Genomic DNA, 27,357 nt, shown 5'->3' with positions numbered 1-27,357 from the left:
AGGAAGAGTGGAGAGGCCAAGACAGTGAAGGGGCAGGAGAGAGTGAGACAGAAATAGAGGAAGAGTGGCGAGCCCAAGACAGTGAAGGGGCAGGAGAGAGTGAGGCGGAAACTGAGGAAGAGTGGCGAGGCCAAGACAGTGAAGGGGCAGGAGAGAGTGAAACCGAAACAGAGGATGAGTGGAAAGGCCAAGACAGTGAAGGGGCAGGAGAGAGTGAGACAGAAATAGAGGAAGAGTGGAGAGGCCAAGACAATGAAGGGGCAGGAGAGAGTGATACAGAAATAAAGGAAGAGTGGAGAGGCCAGGACAGTGAAGGGGCAGGAGAGAGTGAAACGGAAACTGAGGAAGAGTGGAGAGGCTAAGAGAGTGAAGGGGCAGGAGAGAGTGAGACAGAAATAGAGGAAGAGTGGAGAGGCCAAGACAGTGAAGGGGCAGGAGAGAATGAAACGGAAACTGAGGAAGAGTGGAGAGGCCAAGACAGTGAAGGGGCAGGAGAGAGTGAAACGGAAACAGATGAAGAGTGGAGAGGCCAAGACAGTGAAGGGGCAGGAGAGAGTGAGACAGAAATAGAGGAAGAGTGGAGAGGCCAGGACAGTGAAGGGACAGGAGAGAGTGAAACGGAAACTGAGGAAGAGTGGCGAGGCCAAGACAGTGAAGGGGCAGGAGAGAGTGAGACAGAGATAGAGGAAGAGTGGAGAGGCCAAAACAGTGAAGGGGCAGGAGAGAGTGAAACGGAAACTGAGGAAGAGTGGAGAGGCCAAGACAGTGAAGGGGCAGGAGAGAGTGAAACGGAAACAGAGGAAGAGTGGAGAGGCCAAGACAGTGAAGGGTCAGGAGGGAGTGAGACAGAAATAGAGGAAGAGTGGAGAGGCCAATACAGTGAAGGGGCAGGAGAGAGTGAAACGGAAACTGAGGAAGAGTGGAGAGGCCAAGACAGTGAAGGGACAGGAGAGAGTGAAGCGGAAACAGAGGAAGAGTGGAGAGGCCAAGACAGTGAAGGGACAGGAGAGAGTGAGAGAAATAGAGGAAGAGTGGAGAGGCCAAGGCAGTGAAGGGGCAGGCGAGAGTGAGACAGAAATAGAGGAAGAGTGGAGAGGCCAAGACAGTGAAGGGGCAGGAGAGACTGAGACAGAAATAGAGGAAGAGTGGAGAGGCCAAGACAGTGAAGGGGCAGGAGAGAGTGAGACAGAAATATAGGAAGAGTGGAGAGAGAGGAGAGAGTGTTGTGAGAGGAGAGAGTGGGGAGAGTGAGGATAGTGAGGAGAGGGGAGATTGAAGTGAGAGGGAGGTGAGAGAGGGAGGGGAGAGTGGTGAGAGGGGAGAGTGGGGAGAGTGGGGAGAGTGAGGAGAGGGGAGAGGGGAGAAAGGGGAGAGGAGAAGAGAGGAGAGAGGAGGGGAGAGGGGAGAGTGGAGAGACTGAGGGGAGGGGGGTGTCAGGAGTAGCGGAGAGGAGATTTTATAGTATTGTTAGAAAGGAAGTGAAACTAAATAAGGGGGGGGATGCAAGAGGAGAATGATATGGGAGTGACCAAGAGCGTGAGAGAGAGATAAATATATTCTAGGATAGCTGAGTGGACTAAAGCGATTACCCGAGACATTTGCCTGGGACTTGTAGACTAAAACTAGCGTCACATCTTTCTGACGCCAAAGAATCGAGAACCATTGAGTCGGGTAACACAGACACCTGTTTGGCACGCCTGGAGATGAGTGGGAGTCTGCAATGCGCTTTATCAAAGGTCGCTATCAGCTGTCCAAGAGTCAGAGACTTTACAAAAAAAAATTGCGTGCGTGTCTAGATCCCATGAAGGGATTGTGGGTCTGAAAGCAGATGCACTGGAAGAAGGGAAGAAGGAGGTGCTGCAGCCCCCACACCTATAAATCCTTTATGGCGTTCAGATGTAAAATCAATAATGAAAACACATTAATTTTTTTGTCCTGAAGCACATTTACTATGTGTTCAACTACAAAATGTTTCACGGCAGCCAACTTCGTTTGATAAAGTGCTGCTAAATATTTTAAAATGTTTAGCTGTGCCTGCAATTCCTTTCTCTTACAACACTCTGAAGTTTAATTTTTTAATATTAACTTACGAAACTCTTGGTCGGGTGCAGATTGAAGAAGTCCCTGGTATTCAATAGGTGTTCTTACATATAGAAAGACACGTGCTTACTTTACAAAGTACAAACAAATCAATATAAACATCCGCAGCATGGGAAGTACAGTCTAGGGGCGCTTAACTTAAGTTTGGAGATGTCAGTGTAAAGCAACCTTCTCCTACAAGCCGGGGTGCCAACCTTCGTGTAGCACTGTGAGGAGGAGGGAGGGGGGAGAGAGTGCGCTGTGCATACAAATGGTGAAGGAGGGCAGGTCCAGCTGAGACTGCAGAGGAAGAGGCTGAAGGTGGGGGGGGCGGGGGAGATAGCGAAAGGGTGAGAGAAGAGGCATGGGGGCGGGGGAGAGCATTCCTTTGAAGTGTGAAGCTCTCGGCATTGCTGTGGCGGGTCTGATGCGAATACATATCGTTATGTGGTGGTCTGCTTTTCCCAAAATGTAATGCCTACTTTTGTAAGGAGTTAGTTCAACTAAAATTGAGATCGTATTTGCCAAATGATTTCTTGTGTCTTCTGTTTTGAACTATGTGGGACCCGAGTTGATGTGATGGTCTTGAATCCTCCAGATTTCTATTGAAGTCAGACTGGTGCCTCTGAAGACATGCAACCATCTGAACCCTTAAGAGGCACTACCGCTCGCCCTAAAGAGAAGGGACCGTTGCGTGATTGACTCCTAACAATGGAGAAAAATAAAAATGACGTCAGCTTTTTAGCTTCTTCCCTGCTCCTGAATTTCGTCTGTTTGTCTATGTAGGTGGCATCGCCCGGTTGGAGACTTGATGTATGTTCTTGTCTTGTGCATAAAGGTATATTGGTCAGTAATCTGCGCTAAGCAGAGTGTGCAGCTTTTCACACGTTTGTGAAAGACTGTCTTTTGTGCCGATGCCTGCTCCTACTTACTCCGCCTCCTTGCAGAGTGCACCTTTGGTAACTGGTTTCGACACTCAAGCTGCTCCAACCTGTTCTCATCGCCATTGTAGACGTGAGTCTGGAATGTGCTGCTCTGACAGTTTGTGTGTGTGTTTGTACGTGGCTGCGGCTCAGTACATCTGTTGTGCTGGTTGGTATGGGGCGGGGCGGGAGCGCATTGGCGAGGGAGCAGCAGCCTGGTTGGTATCGTATGCCCACTTCAACCTAAGTAGTTTCTGTACTTCACGAGATGGACATGGGGCGTTGAAAACGAAACTGCAGGCTGACCGTGAATAAAAAACAAGCGTTGCATTTTGCATGGGTTTCCGTTGACAGCCAGAGATCCATTTCCATTTAGCCTTCAGGAAGTACGTCAGAAACAAGCAACTCGTCAACAGCATTTTTTTCTTGAGTATGTGCGCTGCGAGGCCTTACACATGACAGGGAAGCGCTACACAAAAGCTGACAACATAACACAACGTAACATGTCCGCAAACTGGCATGCTGTAGTTAAAAGGCACAAAGTATGTAAACAGAAAAAGAGATCCTCTTCCCAAAGTGTCACACTGCTAGGTCATCAGCCGTATAACTCCTTGCACGTAACAAAAAAAACTACTGCAGGGAGGGGGTGGGCAGGCTGATTAGCTGTGGAGCGGATCTCTTTGAAGTAGCTCACAGCCTCGAAGCCGTGAAAATTAAAGCAATTAAGGGGAGGTGGGAGGGAGGCTGATAGGCAGAAGGCTCGGGGAAGATGTGGGATTAGAGGGAGGGGGTCTGCTGCCTGCAACTCGAGCGACCATATGGAGAGGGAGAGGGGTGGGCTGCCTGCTGGGAGAAGCTTGTGTGCCTTTGATGATCAAATGCAAGCTTGTGCACGAGGAGCTTGTGAGCACGTGATTCATGTGAACTGTTGAAAATCCTCATCGTAAAAAGTCAGCTTTGTGGATGGGCGGCAATAGGTCTCTCTACGAGACTTAAAAAGGGTGCTGTTCCAGCTGGTCGTGGTACACTTGGTCCGGTAAGAGGCAGGTGATCTTTATCCAGTCTACACTGGGCTACCGTGGAGGACAGTCAGCGCCAGGGGAGGGGGGGGAGGGCGAGTATGCCAGAGAGCTTCTCACTCGGTTGCGGAGCGCTGACAGATAACCGAAGAGGTGCATGCACAGCGATGGAGGTTTAGCCAGTATGTAGACCCCAGGAGGGGGTAGGATGGAAGTGTGCAGAGGGTAGGCATGGAGGGGACTGACCTGCTGGTGGTCTTGGACTACTGCCCTAACCCGCAACATATGGACTGAGTAAATTCTTGGGGCGGCTGCCTTTGTGCAGATACCCCGGTGGGCTGGTGTGCTATGCGGTGCCCAGGATTTCAAGTAATGCGACTGTTTGCTGTATTACTTTGGGCCTCCTGGTACAATGTGCACGGCTTAATGGGACGTCAAGTCGGACAAATTCAGGGTGTGCTCTGCGGCCCTGGATTTCAAGTAATGCAAATGTTTGCTGTAGTGCGTTGGGGCCTGCTGGCACAATGTGCGCAGCAGAGTGGGACGGCCGAGTCGGCCAAATTTAAGTTGAAGTCTACGGCCAAGCAGAAGTTCAACTGTAATGTATGGCCTAATTTCCTTACTGCCTTGACATGTGGATGTCGCTAGTGCGATGCTGTGAATGATATATATATATATATATATATATATATATATATATATATATATATATATATATATATATAATACTCTTGTGATGGTTTGTGGTGATTATTAGATTTATGTGAATAAAAAGTCTACGCCTTGGACAACATAACCTGCTTCTGAGAGTTCTTGGCCCCCGTGGGGTGGTAGTGTAACAGAGGTGGAGGAGTGAGTGTTGTGCGCATACTATGAAACAAACCCATTACCACATTCATGGCACACTAGAACTGGAGGAAACACTAAAGCAGCGGTAGCATTCATCAACAAAATAAACCCAATGATTTCTACTCCCTTTTTCCTTCAGAAACACGTACACTCACTCTCGTCCCCATATCTTGAAAGTTTGCTGCGAGCTGATAAAGGCAAACCAGGCATTCGTGATGGAGCTTGTAGAACCTTTATTTTTAACAAGAGCGCTGGCTGGTGTTTGACTTCGGTGGTGGAAATCTGAGTTTTTTGTCTAACTCCGTGCTCCCAGCGGAGTTGGAAAAACTCCGCAAACTCTGCTGGCTGAGTGGAGTTCACCACCCACCCCTAGTTTTCTTTTAAACTTTGCTGCCTAGCCTTTGATAACAACCAGTAGTTTGTCCCGTACACATTTTTGACTGTAACAAAATGGGAAAATAATTACCTGTTTTTTCACATTTTCAGTTTCAACCTTTAGCTTCTGGGTTGTTCTGTTTAGTTCAGAAATTTCATTTTTGGTGGTTCTCAGGACATCAACATGCTGGTCAGCCGAGGACTGCAGCTCTTCATACTGTCAATAAAAACAGGGAAAATGTCTTTGCATTGAGGCACATCAAATCACTTGTCCCCTGTCAGCGAACATTATTGCTGCTGAGTAGTTGCTCCTCTTGCATATTCAAGTGTTAGGCAAGTATCAAGTCTGTGCATAGGTGGTTTGAGTCTTTTTAAAAGTCTTACACATAGGTGGCCTATATCCCACCTTTCCGCAGAATCCATCAGCACACAAAATGGGGTTATTTGAGCTTTGGGCCTATTGCATTCTTTGTTCAATTAACTATATTGATCCCCTGGTGGCCTGTATTTCAGCTTGCCGAGTTACTCATCTACATGTGTGCTGATGACACATAGCTGATCCTGAGGATTGAGGATTACCCGGAATCTCCTGCAGAAAGATATGGCAATTGCATGAAAGACTTTGGTGATTTAATGGGTTCAAACTTTTTAAAGGGGATCGCATTAAAAATAAGTCATGCTGGTTGGAGGATCTTCAAACTCATGATCTCATAATCAGCAGCCTGTGGAGATGGAAAGCTACTCAACTCTAGGAGGGCACTGGTGAAATTTAGGCTTTAAATTTAATTGAAGCATTGAAATGTTGCAAGCGCCATTGAAGACAATGGAGTAGATTAGGGCAAATAATGGCTGGTATAGGAATTTTCCTACAACAGTTCAGTATTTGTCTTTCTACTCCTCTCTGTTTAATTTAAAAGATGATATCCTAAATTGTGGGATGTTCTAATAGCCTTAAAGTCATTCTGCCGTTGGCTATACTGGTTACAAGCCATTTCTCATTATAGGCCTTTGCCTGCAGCTGAGGCCTATAACTAGGAATCAAGGCCTGTAACAATTCGTTTAGCCCGAGGCAGCAGGATATAATACTGTTTTTAGATCCTATTGTGTGTGTGTTTCCCCCCCCCTTTTTTTCAGTTAGGCCCTTTAAAGGGTCTTGTCTCACGTGGCACAGAAAGGATTGTTTTTTGGTATTAATCAGCCGTATCTGTCCTTGCTTTGATTACAGTAATACCCTGTATTTGGGATTGACCAAGAATGCTTCAAATGAGATACCAGTTTTTGAATAAGTGGTCACAAAACCGCTCCTAAAATCCCCAACATTTTGTGCAGTGATACTACTCCTTAGACAACCTCACGGCTGTCCTGGAAAATCATGTCACATTTTAATAACTATGGGGCATATTACCAAGCAATAGCGATAATTATCGCTATTGCTTGGTTAGAGACAAAAATGTACAGCTGAGCTGCGGCGATTTTTACCGCAAATAAACCTTGGTATTACCAAGGTTTACCGCAAATCCGATAAAAATCGCCGGAATGCATGAATATCGCTGAAAAGTCAGCAATATTCATGCATTACCGAGCTAATGCTCTTAGCCATGTTATCCACCTCCCATTGGATAACATGGCTAAGAACTGCTCAGGGCAGGTGTTAGCTTTTGGAGATATTCGCGCTTAGCGCAAATATCTCCAAAAGTTGGTAATAGGAGATAGCGATGTTAGCGACTGTTTTCAGTCGCTAACATCTTGGCACGCCCACTTTGCATGTCATTAGTGATAAATATCACTGACATGCAAAGTGGGGCCCAAGATGGTTGCTATCTCCTACTAGCTGTCGCTAACTGGTATTAGCAACAGCTAGGTAATAGGGAGATAATTTTATCTCCGCTTTCTTGGCTTTTAAAGCCAAAAAAGCGGAGATAAACCCCCTTGATAATATGCCCCTCAGTTTTACCACCATTCAGTTTGAGCAGATTGTCCCTCATCCATGTTGCAATTTTGCTGAGGCCTAACTGCAAGAGAGAGGAAGAGTCCTGATCTTCATTAGAGAATGAAAAGATAATCTGCGAATCATCCGCATAGGTGAACATGTTTAGACCTGCCGCTTCGGCGATCTGGGCAAGAGGGGTTACGTATAGGTTGAAAAGCAAAGGACTCAACACCGAGCCCTGAGGGACTCCATAGGGGGATAGATGGACATTTGAGACCGAGGTGTTGAAGGTGATCTGAAATGTCCTTAGTGTCAAAAATGATGCTATCCAATCCAATGCTTTGCCCCTGATGCCCATGGCAGAGAGAGATTTTAGCAGAATGTTGTGGGAGATGGTGTCGAACGCTGCGCTGAGGTCAAGTAGAATCAGCGCAGCGGAATCCCCTCTGTCTACCAGGAGGCGAAGATTTTCCATCACCCCAAGCAGTGTTGTCTCTGTCGAAAAGCCAGGGCGAAAACCCGATTGGGAGGGGTGAAGTATGTCATTCACCTCCGTATACCGAGCAAGATGACCATGGACATGTTTCTCCAAAACTTTGGAGAAAGCAGGTAGGAGGGAAATAGACCGAAAATTGGCCAGGATTTTAGGATCTGCCGATGGTTTCTTTAGCAGTGGAGAGACCATGGCATGTTTCCACATGGACAGGACCTTTGCCGTGGAGAGGGATAAATTCAACGTCTGGCAGATTACGGAAAGTTGTGGAGTGTCCAAGAGTCTGAGTACGGAAATTGGGAGGGGGTCGATTGGAGAGCCAGATTTCACTTTCCCTATAGGCAATAGAATGGAGACATGCCGATGGCTGAATGCTTGCTGTTATTATAGGCGTACTCCACCATCCATAACACGTCAGCCCATTCGCTCTCAACTGATAGGAGTAAACACCGTAGATACTGCTCCATGGTGTGGTTCGTTCTTTCAGCTTGTCCGTCAGTCTGCAGGTGATAAGCGGATGACAACCGGACATCCATATCCATGGCAGCACACACCTCGTTCCAAAAACGGGACACGAATTGGGTGCCTCAGTCCGTTATCACCACTGAAGGAATGCCATGTAACCGTACCACGTTCTGCAGAAAAACCCCTGCTAGTGCAACCGCCGAGGGCAGTTTCTTAAGCGGTATGAAGTGAGCCATTTTCATGAGGTGGTCCACTATGGTCAGAACAGTGGTAAAGCCCAACGACGTGGTTGGTAACTCCACGATGAAATCCATGGAGATGGTATGCCAAGGATATGGAGGGACGGGTATCGGATGTAACAGCCCAACTGATGGCCCTGTGATGCTCTTGCCCTGGGCACAAGTTACACAATGTGCTACATGCTCTTTGGTGTCTTCCTCCAACGTCGGCCACCAGAAGTGTCTTCTTACGAGATCTATTGTTTTCTTTACTCCAGGGTGGTTCGATAGGACGTGGTTGTGACACATCTGCAATGCCTGCTGTTGTCGGGCAACCAGTGGAAGATAAAACATGTCCTCTTTATACAGGAATCCGTATTTGGTCGTCAGTCCCTTGAGTCTAGCTGTCCCTGCGGCCGGATCCATCTGAGTGATGTCGTCATGAAGAAGGGAAAGAAACTCGGAAGTCAACACAGCACCCTGGAAGTGGTGCTCCGGAATAATTGGCAAGAGTTCAGAGGTACCAACAGTATCCTCTGTGTCCTCCAGGCGAGACAGGGCATCCGCCTTCACGTTCTCTTTCCCTGGTAGATAGGTGACACGGAAGTCGTATTCGTTGAAGAATAAGGTCCAACATAATTGAGTGACGTGAGAGCACGGGCTGAGCGAAGGAACTGGAGGTTCCGGTGGTCGGTGTAAATCGTTACAGGATGTTTGGCGTCCTTTAGGTAATGGCGCCACTCTTCGAATGCTGATTTTATGGCCAATAGCTCTCGGTCGGAGATGGAGTTGTTTCGCTCGGCAGGCAGGAGTTTTCAAGAATAGAGCGCCATGGGTTGTGGAAGACCTGTCTCAGCGTCCCTTTGCGACAGCACACCTCCTAGGGCGTTTTGTGAGGCATCAGCCTCCACCGTGAATGGAAGCTCTGGGTCGGGATGTCTCAACACAGGGGCGGTCGTGAACCTCTGTTTTAGTTCCTGAAAGGCGTGTTCGGATGTGTCACTCCAACAGAAAGGCACCCCTTTCCGTAACAAGTGTGTAATGGGGTTGACCATGCTAGAAAAACCAGCGATGAAACGACGATAGTAATTGGCAAAGCCTAAGAACCTCTGTATGTGCTTTACTGAAGTCGGAGATGGCCACCGTAGGATGGCTTCGACTTTCTTATTGTCCATCTGGATACCAGCAGGGGTGATGACGTGGCCCAGGAACTCAACGGACTTGGTGTGAAAGATACTCTTTTCCAGCTTAACATACAATCCATTCCGTAAGAGTTGTTGTAGGACAGCACGTACATGCAGGATATGGTCAGCCATGGTCTTGGAATAGATGAAGATGTCGTCGATATAGACTATACAGAATATATCGAGAAAATCCCTTAACACTTCATCGATGAAGAACTGGAACGCCGCGGGCGATGCAGAGTCCGAAAGGCATGACTTGGTACTCATGGAGGCTATATTTGGTTCGGAAAATTGTTTTCCACTCGTCACCCTTCCCGACTCTGACAAGATGGTACACTCCCCTAAGGTCGAGTTTAGTGAAGATGGAGGCGTCTTTGACTTGGTCCAGTAGATTGGAAATCAGTGGAAGCGGGTACCTGTTTTTGATGGTGATGGTATTCATGGCCCTAAAGTCTATGCAAGTCCTCAGGTCCCCTTCCTTTTTAGACACAAAGAAAAGAGGAGAGGACACCGGGGACCGGGAGTGGCATATGAACCCGTTCTGTAGGTACTCATTGAGATAGGAGCGGAGGTGTTCATTCTCCTTTTCGGTGAGGGAATAGATCTGGCTGCAAGGTAGCGTAGAACCAGGGATCAGGTCTATCCTGCAGTCGAAAGGACGATGTGGAGGAAGGGTGTTTGCTCCTTTCTTGTCAAACACCGCTGCCAGGTCTTGATATACAGATGGAACTCCCTCTGGTGTAGTCGTGCAAGTTTCTGTTAAGGCCACGGTGCGAGCCTGCACCGGGCATATACCCGAGGTCCTCCTGTGTCCATGACAGTTAGTGCTGCAGAACGATGAATCCAGAACCAGCACACCAGATGCCCAATCAATACGTGGGTTATGTCGCACCAGCCATGGCAACCCCAAAATAATTTTGAACTGGGGGGCGTCAATGACGTCGAAGGAGATGTTTTCTACATGGTTGTTCATGAATTCCATGTACAGGTCCTCGGTCTGATGCAGGATAGGACCGGAGGTAAGGTCAGTACCGTCGACTGCCTTGACGGTTTCGGGTTTGGGTTTGTTCACCATGTCTATACCCAATCTCTTCATGTGTTGGGTATCTATGAAGTTGCCTGTGGTGCCAGAGTCCAGAAGGGCAGTAACCTGCCATGACTGCCCTGTTCCGGCACGAAGAACCACCTCCATGCCAAGGTGGTGGTTGCCATCGAAGAAGGCAGGGGTTGAGGTCTCACAGTGAGAGGAACCCAGTAGCTGGGCCCCGCTACCTACTGGGTTTCCCCGTTTCCCGATTTGTACATCCTGGAAACTGGCAAGGCATAAGGTCGTCTTCCTCTGGCACGAGTAGGCCTCACGGGGCATTCTCGGATGAAATGCCCGCTTTGTCCGCAATAGAGACATTGGTTTTGTCTTCTCCTTTTTTCACGTTCTTCGTTGGGGATCGGACCTCTTACACCGCCTATCCGCATGGGTTTGGTAGCATCACCCGGAGGACTAGGCTCTTCTTTGGCTCTCTCCTTCATCGTCAGGAACCGGTTGTCGCTTCCTTTACCCTTCTCGTTCCTTCGCTCATGGACTCTGTAGTTGACTTTGACCACTAAGTCAATTAACGGTCCTATCTAGTCCGGTGGGTCGGACATCTGTGATATCAGGTCCTTGAGGTCGTCGCGTAAGCCTCTGTAAAACATGGAGATCTTTTTTGTCTCGGGCCAGCGGGCCTCGATGACCAACCTATTGAAGGTCATGATGTAATGAAGCAGTTCTGTATTGCCTTGTTTCAGGTTAAGGAGTTTGTTGTCCGCTGCTTGAACAAAGGTATGTCAGGCGAACATGCATCGCAGTGCTTCCTTGAATAATGGCAGACTGTACAGCATGGGGTTGTCGTTTTCCACCAGAGAGATGGACCACTGTGCTGCATCGCCACCCATGTAAGAAAGGATAAACGCCACTTTCGAAGCGTCGTCTGGGAAGGCTGTGACCCTGGCCATAAAGTGCAGATGACATTGATGGAGAAAGACGCTATATTTACTACTGTCGCCATAAAAGCGTTTCAGGGGGAGCTTGCTGCACAGGATGGGGAGCGATGACATGGATGGCATTATCCGGGGATGTAGCGGAAGAGGCTCCCCCATACGTGAAGGTAGGTGGACGGAGCAGCCCTTCTTGCTTTACCCGGGAAGAGGGAGTGGAACCCCAGGGACTAGTGACCCCTGCTGCTAACTGGCCCTGTAAGGTTGTCATATCTTGACGCAAACTGAGATTTTCTGTCTACATGGTGGCAATCATCGCTGCTATGTCTTGCAATGTGATCTCTGTGTCGCTCATGACGTCTGGGAAAGGTAATTAACTTGGGCTTCGTGTTCTGTCAGGTTTCCCCACAAGTACCTGATTCTGGTGGTGAGTCCTCGCAGAGACGGCACGAGCTAACATCCCCACACACACCCTACCCAGGTCTGATTTCAGAACAATCCAGGATAAGGGTGGTAGTGAAGATGGCAACCAAAACCTTGGACCAGAGGGTTGAGGAGTTGGGTGGGGGGGGCGTCCCTCTCGTGGGGTTTCCGGGGTATCCGTTGAACAGAGAGACAAGGGAACACTGATTAACGGTATTCTCTTACTAGACATTCGCATTCCGTCACACCCTCATATGGACCCAGCTTACCTCCTCTCTTATATCAGCTTTACTGCCATCATGGAAATCATACCAAAGGATATTACAAGTGCTCCTGCGCTGAACACAAAGTGAAACACGGCGCTCCTGCGCTGTCCCAGCGATTAACCCCAAAGCGCAACGGCGCTGTATACAGAAATGTCAAGCGCTCCTGCGTGTACCAAAGATAAACAAAAGCGCTCCTGCGCTGCCACAGTATTCATCCCCAAAGCGCAACGGCGCTAAGAAACAGAAATCTCAAGCGTCCTGCGCGAACCAAGGATAAACAAGCGCTCCTGCACTAACAAAAGATAAAACAAGAACAAGACAAAGGCGCTCCTGCGCGGTCAAGGAACGGTTCGTAAACTGTTGCTGGCTTTAAGTACCTCACGAGATCCTCTGTACCGCTTCTACCACGTACGGAGGACGTGATTCTAAAGGCTAAAGAGAGATCAGCGCTCCAGCACGGTTAGGATCCGGAATCTTATAACGGTGCTCCGCTTCTGGAGCACGCCGAGGAAGTACACGAAGTGCTTTCCTTGGGGGAATCGCCATTGATAAGCGTCTATCCCTGGAAGCGCTGGTGACGCGGATGCATTTCCGGCCATCGACTATACCACTGACTTGCCGCAGCCGGAAGTAAGTCTTCTGAGACCCATACAAGCGTCCGTAACATTCACACGGACAACAGGTACGCGGGGAAAAAGGGATTTCTAGGGAAGCATTAGGAACCATGACACTCCCTAAAATGATTCCATGTACTTTAGGTATACTCCAGTTTGGCTACTGGGGTACACTTATGAGTCCTTAGTATTTGGTACACTAAGTACCAGGGGGCATAGGTACCCCAGAGGCCTACCAGGGGCAGCCTTCTAAAATAACACCACAGGTCTGCTACAGCAGCCTGTGTAAGGTGGTGTATGCACCCCTTACTTAGATATAGGTTCCCCATATCTACCTTATATCGCACATATAAACCTATCCGCTACCCCTATGGCAGGCTTTATCAATCCTGAAGGCAGGGTGTTGGGTTTTGTGTGAGAGGGTGCCCATACATGAGCAGGGCCCCTCTGCAGCCTTCTGAATCTATTCTCTGGGGCTGTTCTGTGATGCAGCCAGACCATACACTCAAGTGCATTATAACCTTGCGGTAAATGCTACTTTGGAATGGCTGCAAGGAAACATGTTGTGTTTGGTGTCAAACACTTTGGAATCATACCCCCCCCACCACCAGTTCTGGCGGTGGGGGTATGATTCCACCCTTCTAGAGGAAGAGACATGTACAAAACAGTACACCTGGTACCCGGTTTAAAAGAACTCTGGCATCACAAAATGGTTGCCACAGACCCGAGTCTGGCCTCCTGCTGCTGGACGAAACTCCAGCAGGGGAGGCTTGGACAATAGGTTTCCTGTCACAGGGAGGTGTCACCACCTCCCAGACAGGCTTTAGTGTATTGGGACTGAGTGGGTGCACTCCAAGAGTGCTTTGAGTCTGCACTGGGGTCACATTTGGTGTCCCTGTGCATAGCCCAGTTCAAACCGGTTGCAGGGGCTACCAGCCCCTGCTCTGACATGAAACTGGACAACGGTAATGGGTGTATTCACCCCTCTTTCCAAACCCTCCCATAGGTGGGTACCCAGAGTTTGTCCAACCCCTTCCTTGGGTATAAGATAGGAACCCCTGACTACAGGACTTTAGATTACACTTGGACAAAACTCTGATACTTAATCCTGGAACTTCAACAATCTGCATGACGCTGGATGACTAAAGAATCTCCCTTGGAGTAAAGGAGTTACGCCCCTGCTTGGCAGGCATCAAATACGCATCTGACCAGTTTGCATCTTCGAAATTCCTCCCGGACTCCAAAATATTTGCAACACAGAAGGTGGATTTCCAGACTTCCCTGAGGCTGCACTGAGTCCCCAGCAAAGCTGAGACCCGCAGCCTTCAGGGGTACCGTGGAACCGGAACCCTTGGACATGTGCACATTTGCAAGTGCATCAGCTTTTCGACGTTCCTTGAGGCTGTGCACTGGGTTACTTGTAGTCCAGACCCCGAGCACCTTTTCCACCGAAGATTACTGGCCTACACTCCACGAGTGTTCCGTGAGCCGGCCCTTTGTATTTTCGCTTGAGGTACCTTTGCGATCCCTGGTCCGTTGACTGATGGGTCCCTGAGAAGGCAACTTTGACTTACCTTGGCCTTCCCTGGTTGCTCCAGACATGCCCTGACTCTCCACCAATTGGTGAGTCCCAGGGACCTTGCTGGTCCACACCAAAGCATTTTTCTCTTTCTGCATGGGTTGCTAATGCCAAGGCTTGTTGGGTCCAATCCAGTCACCGATGCCGCAGCACTCAACATCCTCTGTGGGACAGCTCAAATCCACCTCCTGGTTGTCGTCAACGCCTCCTGGTCCTCGTAACTGCAGAGTTAAGCTTCACCTCTTCACACCTGAATCACCTGACATAGGTTGGCATTCGTCTGTTGTGCCCCTGGTCACTGGTAAGTGACCCTGACTCTGTCCCCTCTGCTTTCAGGTTCCTCACATCTTCAATCCAGGCTTGGATCACACCGAACACTTTTCTTCTTGACGGCAGAGGCACTTTGCAGCAGATCGCCATTGAAATCACCAACGATTCCCAACACCAAAAGACACCTTTGCAACCAGCTTCCCTGGGTGAGGTAACTCAAGTACTCCGGTGCTCCAGTGGGTGTTGGCCCTAGAACCTCTCAAGTCCTAAAGGGGTTTGCTCAAAGTCCTCTCCTAAGTGTCCCTAATCTTTAAAATTCCAACCACGACTTTCCTCATAGAGGTTAACGGCGTCCCGCGGCTGTGTTCTCACACTGCACGCATCCTACGTGGGTCCCCTGTGCCACTACCATGGGTGGTTCCTTGTGGTCCCAGCGATTCTACAGGCTCTAGGCCTTGTGTCTAGTCAAGTCGTGGTTCTTATACCAATTTCTTAATATATGGTTTGGTCCTCCCCCGGGCTCAGTGTATATTGTGCTATTTACTAAAGTTCTATTGCATTTAAATTGTGTACTTTGCTCTTTAATCTCATAAAGAGATTACTAGAGCGTGTTTAGAATTAAATAAATATATAATCTGATGAAGCAAGCTGATTTACACTCCTTCAAGACTTAGACTGAAGGCTGCTCTCAATAGATACCACTAGGATAGCTTTCAATAAAGGTATTAAACCTATCATCAATAAGGGTTGTTTGGACTGGTGCAAGGTGCCCACTAGACTAGTGGACAGCATATGCCAGGCCAACTTCTCACAGTGATCAAGGGCCTTTGGTCTCCAGAGGAAATTTGCTTCATATCAATCTTCTAGAATTGCGGGTCATACATTTGTCTCTCAAGGCCTTTCTTCCCTCTCTTCATAGTCTGTCGATTCTGGTCCTGACGGACAACACTACCACAATGTGGTACATCAACAGAGGAGTAGGGTTGTTTTGTCTCTGTAGAGAGGCTCTGCGCCTGTGGTCCTGGGCTCAAGACCATCAGATGTGTGTGATTGCAAATCATCTGGCTGGAGTGCTAAATGTACGTGCAGACAGTCTCAGTCTGCAATTCTAGGTCAATCACGAAGTGGGGGCTTCATCCGGAGGTGGTCCATCTCGTCTTCAGGATGTGGGGGTTTCCTAGGTTGGATCTTTTTGCTACTCACAAGAACGCGCACTGCCAGTTGTTCTGCAGTCTCCAGTATCCGATGCGGGGAGCGTTGGGGGACGTGTTTCAGTTGGATTGGGGCTCGAAACTCCTCTACGCTTTTCCTCTCATACCCTTGTTTCCACAGGTTCTGAGGAAAATTCACCAAGACCATGCACAAGTCATTTTTATCACTCCGGATTGGCCAAGAAAGGTGTGGACACAGACCTCGTCACCTCTCATCGCAACCTCCGCTCCGTCTCCCTCCCAGGGCAGACCTCCTCTCGCAGGGACAGGGTCTACATCCCCACCTCCAGAGCCTGCACCTTCAGGCCTGGAGAATGAGCGGGGCTATCTAAGTTCTTTCTTTCTCCCACCAGATGTGGTGGATGCTATTTTATCGGCCAGGAGACACTCCACCAAATCTGTTTATTCCAGTAGATACGCCAGATTTGTGAAGGGGTGTGGAGAGAGGTCGACTGCTCTTTTGAAGGCTCATTTATCTGATGGAGTTAGCTTCTCTCTTTCCTTGGCCTAGTAAAGTTGTGCTGTGGCTACTGTTAAGGGTTAGTTGAGGGCCTTAGCAGCCTTCCTTTGTTTTCCAGACCAGCCTTCGTTGTTCAAGTCTCCTGTAGATATGAGGTTAATTTGGGCCTCATTAATACGTTTCCTTCCACTCCTTTCATTATGCCTCAGTGAGATTTAAATTTGATTCTGACTTCCCTGATGACTTCTCCTTGTGGGCCTCTTCATAGTTGCCCATTGAGGCTTCTCACATTTAAGACTGTTTTTGTAATTGCTATTACCTCTGCCAAGAGGGAAAGTGAGCTTCAGGCTCTTAGTTTTATGCCTCCTTTTACAACCATCCATGCAGACAAGATGGTCTTTAGAACCAGAGCTGCTTTCCTGCCTAAGGTGGTTACATCTTTTCATCTAGGGTAGTCCATCACCTTACCTACCTGTTTTCCTACCCCTCACCCTTCTAAGAAGGAGTAGAGCCTTAATGGCCTAGACCCTAGAAGAGAGGTCAGCTTCTACTTGGGCAGGACCAAGGACATGAGGCTGAACGATCAGTTCTTCATTGGCTATGTGGGATGAATGAAGGGCAAGGCTTCCACAAGAGAATGCTCTCCAGGTGGGTCATCTTGTGCATCAAGATTTGCTACGCCTTGGCCAAGAAGGAGTCACCTGAAGGTATTAGAACTCATTCTACTAGAGCAGTCTTCAACTTCAGATTTGGCTGGAGGTGTCCCTTTGGTAGACATCTGTAAGGCAGCAACAATTGCCTCCCTCCACACTTTAGCGAAGCATTATTGCTTGGATTCAGAGGTGAGGAGGGATGGCCATTTTGCACGTTTGGTCATACAGGACTTTTTGGTAAAGGTGGACACCCTCTGCCAGGAGAGGGACTGCGTGGGTATTGAATTCAAGAGGGGAGGAATCCAAAGGCAGATGTATTCATCAGAAGAACAAGTTACTTATGTTCAGTAACTCTTTTTCTGATGGATACTGTATCTGCCTGTGGATTCCTCACTGACCCACCCTCCTTCCTGTTATCTGCCTACGCATACTGAAAAGGTGTTGTACATGATATTCTCGTATTTCTATGCCATTTGCATCGCTTTGATGCTTGTCGCTAGGAAATGTCTTGATTTTGGCTTTTCCTGTTTTCTTTCTCTCATTCATATACTGTGTATATTTGGGTCTATATTGTATATACTTGCATTATGTTGTCGGTCCACCCATTTGCCTCGTAGGCATGGAAAAAGGGGCGGTACCGATGTCAGCACGCAAATGAGGTCTTCTTATGGCTACTTGGCGTGATACGGAGTCTCGAGCGGAGCCGTGCTATTGTGACGTCCTCGTCAATATGAGCGAGGTATAAAAGAAGTTTCTGTGGATGCTGGTGCTGGAGTTATTCAAAAGCTGAGGAATCCACCAGGAAAAGTGTTACTGAAGGTAAGTAACTTGTTTGTTAGGCTATTAACGGTAGTCCTGCAGGCGTGTTGGAACCGTCGCTGGAGTGGATTATACAATAGGTGCTGCAGTCCACCATTGACATTTAACTTACATGCCTTGGGTTCCCATTTTACCATATACTTGGGACTTATAGGTAAGTTAAATATGCCAATTAGGTGTATGGCATGCCAGTTTCACCAAGTTAAGAAGAGGACAACAGGCACTTTTTAGGTTTTGCCTGGCGAAAGCTGCGCTTTCTGCGCAGCTTTTTCGCGCAGGCGAAAACCTGATGAGAACTGTAGTGTGGCTTTGTTCGGCCCTCGTCATTGATTGGCTGGCTCCGTAAACGGAGCCTTGCCATTGGACGAGGGGCCTGTCCGTCAATGCCGGACCAGACACGGGGGCGTTCCTGACATTCTTTGGCTTTTGCCGACGTCACGCGACGCCGGGAACGCCCCCGAGTCTGGTCCGGCATTGCCGGCACTTCTGCGTCTCTCCTGCCCCGTGACTGGCCGGCCGGCCAATCCTAGCGCGGCCGGCCGGAAGTACCCGCCCCCCGCAACAAGAAGGAAGACGGCAAGCAGTATGGCGGCGCCCGCGGGGCTCCCGTGGCCTGGAGGGAACCCCGGGAGATGCGGAGGACGTTGCCGGTCTCCCATGCCGAAGAGGGAGACCGGAGAAGTGCCGCCGTCGCAAGGTGCAGGTGAGTCGATTTGTGCTCCCGTCCCCGTTCCCGCCCCTTCTCCCGCCCAGCCACGCAGAGCACCGGCCGCCCGCTCTCTGTCCCCACCGCAGGCCCGGAAGGCGCCTGCCGCCCGCTCGCAGTCTCCCCCGGCGCGGAAGGCTCCCGCCGCCCGCTCCCAGTCTCCCCCTCAGGCCCGGAAGCCCCCTGCCGCCCGCTCCCCGTCACCCCCGCCGCCGAAGAAGGCCCCTGCCACCCCTCAGCCTGCCAAGAGCGCTTCACTGCTGGACCTGGGCTCCCGTCCCCGTTCCCGCCCCTTCTCCCGCCCAGCCACGCAGAGCACCGGCCGCCCGCTCTCTGTCCCCACCGCAGGCCCGGAAGGCGCCTGCCGCCCGCTCGCAGTCTCCCCCGGCGCGGAAGGCTCCCGCTGCCCGCTCCCAGTCTCCCCCTCAGGCCCGGAAGCCCCCTGCCGCCCGCTCCCCGTCACCCCCGCCGCCGAAGAAGGCCCCTGCCACCCCTCAGCCTGCCAAGAGCGCTTCACTGCTGGACCTGGGCACGCAACCTTGATCTACGAGTGTCAGCCATTTCAGTTTATTCTTAGTCAATAAACATTTCTGCTTTTCACTATTTAGAAACATAGATAATATCTATTCTAAATACATTCTCAATTTCTGATGAATTAAATCAACTGGATTTTAGTGAATGTACGATGTATAGATCTAGGACACATTTTTATGTATGGCGCTCTAGTGCCCTCTGTGGCATGGAGCCTTATTTCTGGAAGATATTATATGAACTACATCTTGAACAGAGTAGGCAAAGTACAAACAGGCTTTACAAACCCGGCTAAGGATACAGGGAATGACTGGATGCAGTCTGATGTTATTCTTTGCAATTACCTGGTTACGACAAGGACGTGGCTAACGAGACAAGGAATCTGTCAGCCTAGGAAATTAAAATAGTATATATACTGTTTGCAGCTCCTAGGTCATTCTGCCAGCGGGAACAGCAGTGGTGAGATGTGTCACCTTGGAGACGATGCACAGAAAAGAAAGCCGTTTGACAAAGGCAATTGAATTGGCTTGTGTATACTGCACATGCCCAGGCATACAATATGGACGTATGAGAACGCACAACTTAAAAGACCCATGCTCACAAGTACCAGCATGCAGTAATACACACAGACCACCAAATATAGGCATTTGTGCACAGATGACAACAGTCATGCATAACCCAACACTAGAGGGGACAAATGGTGATGTGCACCAGCGGAGCAAAGGCTAAAACCAAGCAGGGGCACATGGTGATCTGTTTGCCTGAGAGCACTAGTGATGAACCTCAGGAGAGTATTGGGTGATGAGCGCCAGAGGAGGGCAGAATGATGCGCAGTTCAGGGGAACAGGTCTCTGTGCATTTAGAGGCATCATTGTGAGGATTCAGGCTGATATGAAGCAAGAAGCACATGGAGATGCACAAAGGGGGCACCCGGCAATGAACAGAATGCGAGCGCCCTGCATTGCTAGATAAGTCTCACGTTGTCCCATGTGAAGTGTGAGCAACTCATCCCGACTAAGGGGGGGGGGGGGGGTTTGGAAGGAAGCATGTCCCATGTGAAGTGTGAGCAACTCATCCCGACTAAGGGGGGGGGGGTTTGGAAGGAAGCATGCACTCGTGCCCTTTTTTGCTGTTAGTGAATTAAGAGTAAAAATCAAACATTTATACCAGGAGAAACATTACTATTTTATTTCACAAATGGTTGAAGCTGCTTGCATATCCCGATTCAGGCGGGTGTCTACCAATTTCTAACCCCCCCAAAAAATACGTTATTTTGACTGTGTGTGTGTGTGTGTGTGTGTGTGGGGGGGCTCTGTGTGGGTGTGTGTGGGGGGCTTTGTGTGGCTGTGTGTGGGGGGGCTCTGTGTGGGTGTGTGTGTGGGGGGGGGTTTGTGTGTGTTGGGGGGGCTCTCTGTGGGTGTTGGTGTGTGTCATTTGCGAGAGATAAAGCTAGTGGCATTGTAAATGACAATGCCATTTATTTATGTTAAAAAAAAACATAAATAAAAATAATGTCAAGAGCAATGCCAATCGCTCTAACTTTAACAAAGGCAAAACCATTGCATTGTAAATGCTTGTTTCAATGGTTAGCAGGGGTAAAGTACACACAGTTCTACAGCCAGCAAAAATTAGGGTCCAACAAAAGTTTAAAACAGTTAAGGTGACCATGTAGAAAGGACACATGTTCTACAGTGATGTAAAAATGCTCTTATGAGTGGTTTAGGTATATTTAATCAGTCAAATACGATTTCTGATTACTTTAATGTCCTCAAATCAACTTTGGTTGATGTTTAATAACCTTTTACAATGAGTAATTATATCAAACAGACAAATTTACATCTAAGACAAAAGGCGAATGCATAATCAAGGGTTGCCAAGTTTTGATTCTGCTTCTGTGTGACATTTCCATGTTGCAATGTCCTAAATGTCTGACATTTTCCAGTCTCATGTGACATTTTAAATGACACTTAGAGATAAACTTCACCCACCAGCGTGCATACATGTTCCTCTGGAGGTAAAAGCAATGCCCCACAGCAGATGGTGTGCCCTAAGAGAATCAGGAGTTATCCCAAAAGCACAAAATTACTTCACTGGGGCATCTCGATTCACAAGGAATCCACAGCTAGTAATCTAACCCTGATTGCCACCGGCTAGCATTGGCTGCCTTATAAAGCTAAGGGCACATCACCCTCCCTAATGGCCCTCTGGACCTTGAATTACTCCGGTGTCATTGATGACCTCTTTATGCACAAAAGGTGGATTCTTTGTTGGAAACCTAAAAACAGAGATAACCAACGCAGAGCCATGAATTGCTCTGGTGTCTTGGAAGACCTCCTCATACACAAAAGGTTGCTCCTGTTTTGAAATACTACAACTGAGATAACCAATGCTGTGGCATATTCCTCCTTTGGTGATCAAATGTGAAAAGTTCATTCTGTCAATTCACATTCACCCATTGCATTTTCATACTGGCAGTCGCACAAATTATATACTGTCACATCAAACAACTTGAGTTTCATGACTACAAAAGATTTGCTTTAGCGACAGTGCTTATTCAAGACAGGTGTGTTGATTGCTAGTTCAACTTTGCAGTTAATAAACTGGCAGCTGCTAAAATCAAGACTTCTAAGAGAAGTAATACTTCTGTGCCCTAGTTTGGTGACACACTTCAAGCTGCTAAACAGGGGTGCCACAAACAGGAACACATCTGGAGAAGAATGTTTGTTTCAATAGAAAAAGAAATTAAAAAGCCTTGATCATTCAATGTAAAAACGTAGTCTAGCAGAAAAATCTGCGTAATATATTAAATCGATTGAATCGGCTTGCTGTTCCAACAAAGCCTCGTCTCAAACAGTGACCAAACGCCCCTCTCTTGCCACTAGAAATTCGGGGGATTTTAGTCAGGCTTTTTGCGATTCACTAACTCAGGGGCATATTATCAAGGGGGTTTATCTCTGCTTTTTTGGCTTTAAAAGCCAAGAAAGCGAAGATAAAATTATCTCCCTATTACCTAGCTGTCGCTAACACCAGTTAGCGACAGCTAGTAGCAGATAGCGACCATCTTGGGCCCCACTTTGCATGTCAGTGATATTTATCACTAATGACATGCAAAGTGGGCGTGCCAAGATGTTAGCGACTGGAAACATTCGCTAACATCGCTATCTCCTATTACCAACTTTTGGAGATATTCGCGCTAAGCGCGAATAGCTCCGAAAGCTAACACCTGCCCTGAGCAGTTCTTAGCCATGTTATCCAATGGGAGGTGGATAACACACCTAAGAGCATTAGCTCAGTAATGCATGAATATCGCTGACTTTTCAGCGATATTCATGCATTGCGGCCGATTTTTATCGCATTCGCGATAAACCTTGGTACTGCCAAGGTTTATCTGCGATAAAAATCGCCGCAGCTCAGCGGTAAATTTTTGTCTCTAACCAAGCAATAGCGATAATTATCGCTATTGCTTGGTAATATGCCCCTCAGTAATTCCAGAATAAAGTTGAATCTATCTTTAATTGCAAGTAAACAATCAGCTAGTAAGGACATTTGTCCCAGGAACAAAGATAGGATCTTGTTTACTTAATTTGAACATCTCAGAGAAACAAGTTAAACTAGCCATCCAAAGCAGTAAGTCAAGATCTCCCTCTGACCTGTCCCCCCTCCACCATTGTACAGCTAGCACCTGACCTAGTAGCCACCCAGTTAGCGGTGGTATTAAATGCCATGTTTCGGGCAGATTGTTTTCCTAATCTGTGGAAATCCATGCTAATTCTCCTATTGCTGAAGAAACACAACTTGAATCTGCTCGATCCAAACAACTATCAACCTATATCGAGGCTGTCTTTTCCAGCTAAACTTGTCATAAAAGTGTTTGAACTCGCAGCTGGCAGCCTTTTTGGAAAATAACTATTTGCTTGAAGACACACAACCAAATTGGGCTTCTCAAAGACCGCAGTAATGAGTCGCCACTAATAGTGGCCACAGAGGTAATTAAGACATCTGTAGGTAGGGGCTGTAATGTTACCCTTTACCTACTTGACTTATGTGCAGTGTTCGACACGGTCAATCATGACCTCTTGATTGACCAGTTGGAACAATTATGGTTTGAGGGGGGCCACACTCTTAACCTAATGCTCCTTTCTCATTGACTATGGTCACTTCTTTGGCTTCTTTAGTGAAATATTTTGGGTTGTCATTAGGGTCATAAGCTGATGACACCCATATTGTGGTTTCTCTTTCTAGTAAAGGCCCTGATGAAGGGTGTTACCCCAAAACCGGTCCCAGGATGCTTGTTTACGGTTCAAGGAAGACCTGGCTTGGCAGTTCAGGCTGGACTGTTCCCATGAGTCACAGGGTCAAGACTGATTTGCATATAGCTTTGTCTGAACTGAGGTGGCAAAGTGAGCTAATGAATGATGATGGATTTTACCCAGATCTGTGACTTGGGGTGAGTGTCTGAAATGTTTCAGTGCTCCATCCCCCATCTCCTTGCGCTTGCTTTGTTCGCCCTACGTTGGCAGGGTATGCCCAGACATGGGTCCCTTGCTCACTTTGCCACTGGATTCAAGCTAGGCTAACTGATGAAGGGTGTTACCCAGAAACCGGTCGCAGGATGCTTGTTTCCGGTTCAGGGAAGACCTGGATTGGCAGTTCAGGCTGGACTGTTCCCATGAGGCACAGGGTGAAGACTGATTTGCATATAGCTGGGTCTGAACTGAGGTGGTGAAGTGAACTAAAACATGATGTTGAATTCAACCCAGATCTGTGACTAGGGGTGAGTGTCTGAAAAGTTTCAGCACTCCGTTTATCATCTCCTTGTGTTTGTCCTGATATGAGCAGCACATTTTAGAATTGCTTGAGTGCTGTGAGCCAATGGATGGACAGCAACTGTCTTGAATTAAATTCATCAAAAACTGAAGTAATCATCGTTGAAAACAACACTTTATTTTGGTCCTCTTCCTGAGGGCCAGAGGAACTCTGCTCTCTTCCGACCCCAGAAAAAAGGTGAGAAATCTTGATGATTAAACTGACAACAGATTCACATATAGGGAACAAGTCATCAACGTGATCCCTACCTTGTTTTACACATTGCGTGTGATTTGGAAAATTGAGCAGTTCCTACCCTATGATCTACAAAAAGCAGTCATTATAGCCCTTGTGCTAGCCAGAGTTGGTTATTGCAATGGATTATATCAAACCCTCCCCAAAATCTTGCTGCATAAATTACAGATTCTTCAAAACTTGGCTGCTCAGATGCTGTTGAAGGTCCCCAGATTTAATTCTGCCTCACAGGCTATCAATAGTCTACACTGGTTGCCTGTGAGGGAACTCATTTTCAAGGCCCTGCGCATTGCATATAAGGTTCTTCACAGCCCAGGTCCAGCGTATCTGAGGGAAAATTTCAGATGGTATGTGCCAAGAAGTTCACTTCATTCAAGCTCAACTAATAATGTGGCCGTTCCCTCTCAGACGCTTTACTCCTGGGGAGGCAGGAGTTTCATTATTTGCACTGCCCACAACTGTAACTCGCTCCCTTTAGGACTGAAAACCGCTCTATCCTTGCTCTTGTTCTGAAAATCGTAAACATGGCACTTTAGCCAATAGGTTTCCAGTCTGCTCTGAAAGGTTTAATTTCTTGCCTTGTCAGCCAATAGAATTTGCAGTCTGCTCACTAATCCTGTCATGTAGCGCCAAGACGCCTCTGGGTATTTTCTAGAGCTTTACAAATGTATAAATCAAATCAAACTTTGACATTAAAACCAATGGCAATGCCACCACTCCCTTAACTTGATATGTAGGTCTCTACTAAGGAAGGTCTATGGAGCCCTTTGGCAGGGAACTATACATATATTTTTGTCATAACAGCAACACTTCGAAATTGTCATTTTGCTGGGGAAAAGTTAGGAGCACCATTGGCCAACACGGGGTTATCGGCAGGTATCCCCGCCTGGCTAACTTCTGAGTGGGACTACCTAACTGGGTACTGAAATATATCTAAATAATGATAACAGTAAATCCGACTGATGCCCAAGACAACATTTATGTCACTTTAGAAGTTCATCAACTTTTAGAAAGTTGCCGCAGTATGCCCCAGCTAGTCCAGTGGCCTTACAAAGGCCCTGGCACACAGACAGTTTCCTGCCCACCTGGGGAGATGTACAAATGAATCCCAGGCTCAGGAACAAAGGCAGTTATCCCAGAGAGAGGTGTGACCTCCTCTCCCAGGAATGCTGCTTGGGGTGTTAGCCCAAAAGATTAGCTTCAAAGGGGTGAGGGGAAGCCACTTTTCAAGGGCTGCCTGTGACAACACACTCAAGCAGGATGCCTTTTGTTCCTGTAGACAAGTTGGAGACCTGCCCAGAGAGGGAAAGCTACCAAGCTCCTCACAGTCGAGGGAAGGTTCAGACATCTTGGGAGTCACAAGAATATTGCACTCCGGGATCGTCAAATGCCACACATCACCAGACGTTTGTCACCAAAGAGAAGGGGACCTACTAACCCATTGGTTAGTGACCACGTTGTCCCCTCAGGGCACTTCCCTGGGATATAATGCCCCTCCCTCACAACCTGAGCCTCAGTGCAAGTTGGACTTGGAAAAAGGACCACTAGAGGACTTCCCGCTGCCTTGGAAGCTGCACGAAGAGATGCAGCACAATCGAGAGGGCTGCACCTGCCCACATTAAGCTAGTGAGTTTGGACTGTGCCTGTGACACCTGGCTCGGGGAAAAGTTGATCTCTTGCTCCAGATTAAAACAGTGAATCCAAGGGTCAGTGGGCTAGCACCCTGGAACAGCACAGGGGCATCAAAGCTGTGGAAGCCCAATCCGGCAAAACAGTAACCACATCTGAGGAATTGCCACTGACTGCTGCTGGGCACACCAAGAGACTATTACGAGCTAGCCAAAGGTTGCATCCATGTCTGCTGGATCCAGGAGTGCCATCAGAGACCAGATTCATCACCCAAGAGGGACACTAGTCCCCACCAAGGATATTCTTTATGACCGCTGTGTCGCGAGATCTGTAGCTAAACCACAGCTGGGCTTCTACTGTCGCAGGTGGCAGCAACAGAGAACCAGAGGTGCACACAGGTGGTGTCCATGATCCCAGTTTGCCTAGGGGATTAGTGCCCATGTTTGAAAAAGTAGATGACATAGACATGTTGTGGGCGTCCTATGAGAGAGCTCTCAGGATGAAAAGGGTGTGTGCTCAACATTGGGGGTCCTAATATTGGAGTTACTACCACCAATAGAGCGAGATAGATTGCTGACACTAGAAGAGGAGGTGGCATAATCTTACACCCACCAAAGAGAGAGGCGCTGATCAAGTTATTTGGCCTCACTCCACACTCCACAGGAGTACAGACTAAAGCTGAGGAACACGTCAAAGGGAACAGCACAGATAGGGGACAAAGCCTGTCCCAAGAGAAAGGTAGCCTCTAGTGTTGCCTTCGAGGAGGAATGCTCTGGTGAGGATATCTTAGTTGCTTTTAACTGTGAAGAGGATCCCAATGGTTAGTTGGTGATTCCAGAGGATGGCGGTAAACACTTCAACCACCACAAGGTGACTAGGATCTCCATTACTGCCTTGAGACACATCATAGTGGTGGACAGGTTAGTGTCCCCGGACCAATATTTGCCTGGACAGGTAAGGAAATAAAGGGCTAACGACCTGTGGCCTTAATAACTCTAGAGATAGTTGGTTCCCTTAGATTTCATAGGGTGGTAGTCAGTCCAGACCTCCCCCTAGATTGTCTTCATGGCAATGACCTCCCAGAGGTTGGTCTGAGCCCAGAGAGTGCAGATACTTTGAGCACTCCCTCACCCAATGATTCTGGAAGTCCCATTTCAAGGGTTAGGGAAAGTAGGCCCTAGAGGAAGAGGCAAGAGGAAAAAGGTAGGAGAGAAAGACAACTCTCATAAGGAGACCCAGTGAGCTAAGGGAATTCTAACCCAGTAAGGCAACCCCCCAACATTGGTACTGGTAAGGCCTTAACTGTTCCTCAGGAAGTCCTAAGGAGTCAGACAACTGTTCAGCATCAGGGTGTCACCTCTGATCTTACAGAAGGAAGAATGGACGATAGATGTTTGCCACATTAGGTGGAAGGCCTTACCCACTCTGAAAGAGCAAAAGGGCTTCAAGAACTGTTAGAAATGGGGTCTCTAGTTTTGCAATGGTATACACCTTTGTCCAAATAGGGAACCTTGTTTCTAGTCAGGGAAAGGGGGATACACTCCTGAATAACCCCTGCTCACCCCTTGGTAGCTTGGCAGGAGCAGGCAGGCTTATCTCAGAGGCAGTGTGTAAACTGTATTACTA

At 48.1% G+C, this 27,357-nt stretch overlaps 1 protein-coding gene across 1 annotated transcript in view; it reads right to left on the bottom strand.

Annotated features, from left to right (window-relative positions):
- The window catches only part of LOC147748230 (keratin, type II cytoskeletal cochleal-like), a 214,146-nt gene that overhangs the window by 102,420 nt on the left and 84,369 nt on the right, over nucleotides 1–27,357 (bottom strand). The window contains exon 6 of the mRNA XM_086959155.1: nucleotides 5,337–5,462. Coding sequence (XP_086815281.1) covers nucleotides 5,337–5,462 — 126 coding nt within the window. The remainder of the gene's footprint in view (nucleotides 1–5,336; nucleotides 5,463–27,357) is intronic.

Source organism: Lissotriton vulgaris, chromosome 1_1 (assembly GCF_964263255.1).
Source record: "Lissotriton vulgaris chromosome 1_1, aLisVul1.2, whole genome shotgun sequence".
Taxonomy (NCBI): Eukaryota; Metazoa; Chordata; class Amphibia; order Caudata; family Salamandridae; genus Lissotriton; species Lissotriton vulgaris.
Note: the sequence above shows the minus strand (reverse complement) of the source record. Positions and strands in the feature narration are given on the sequence as shown.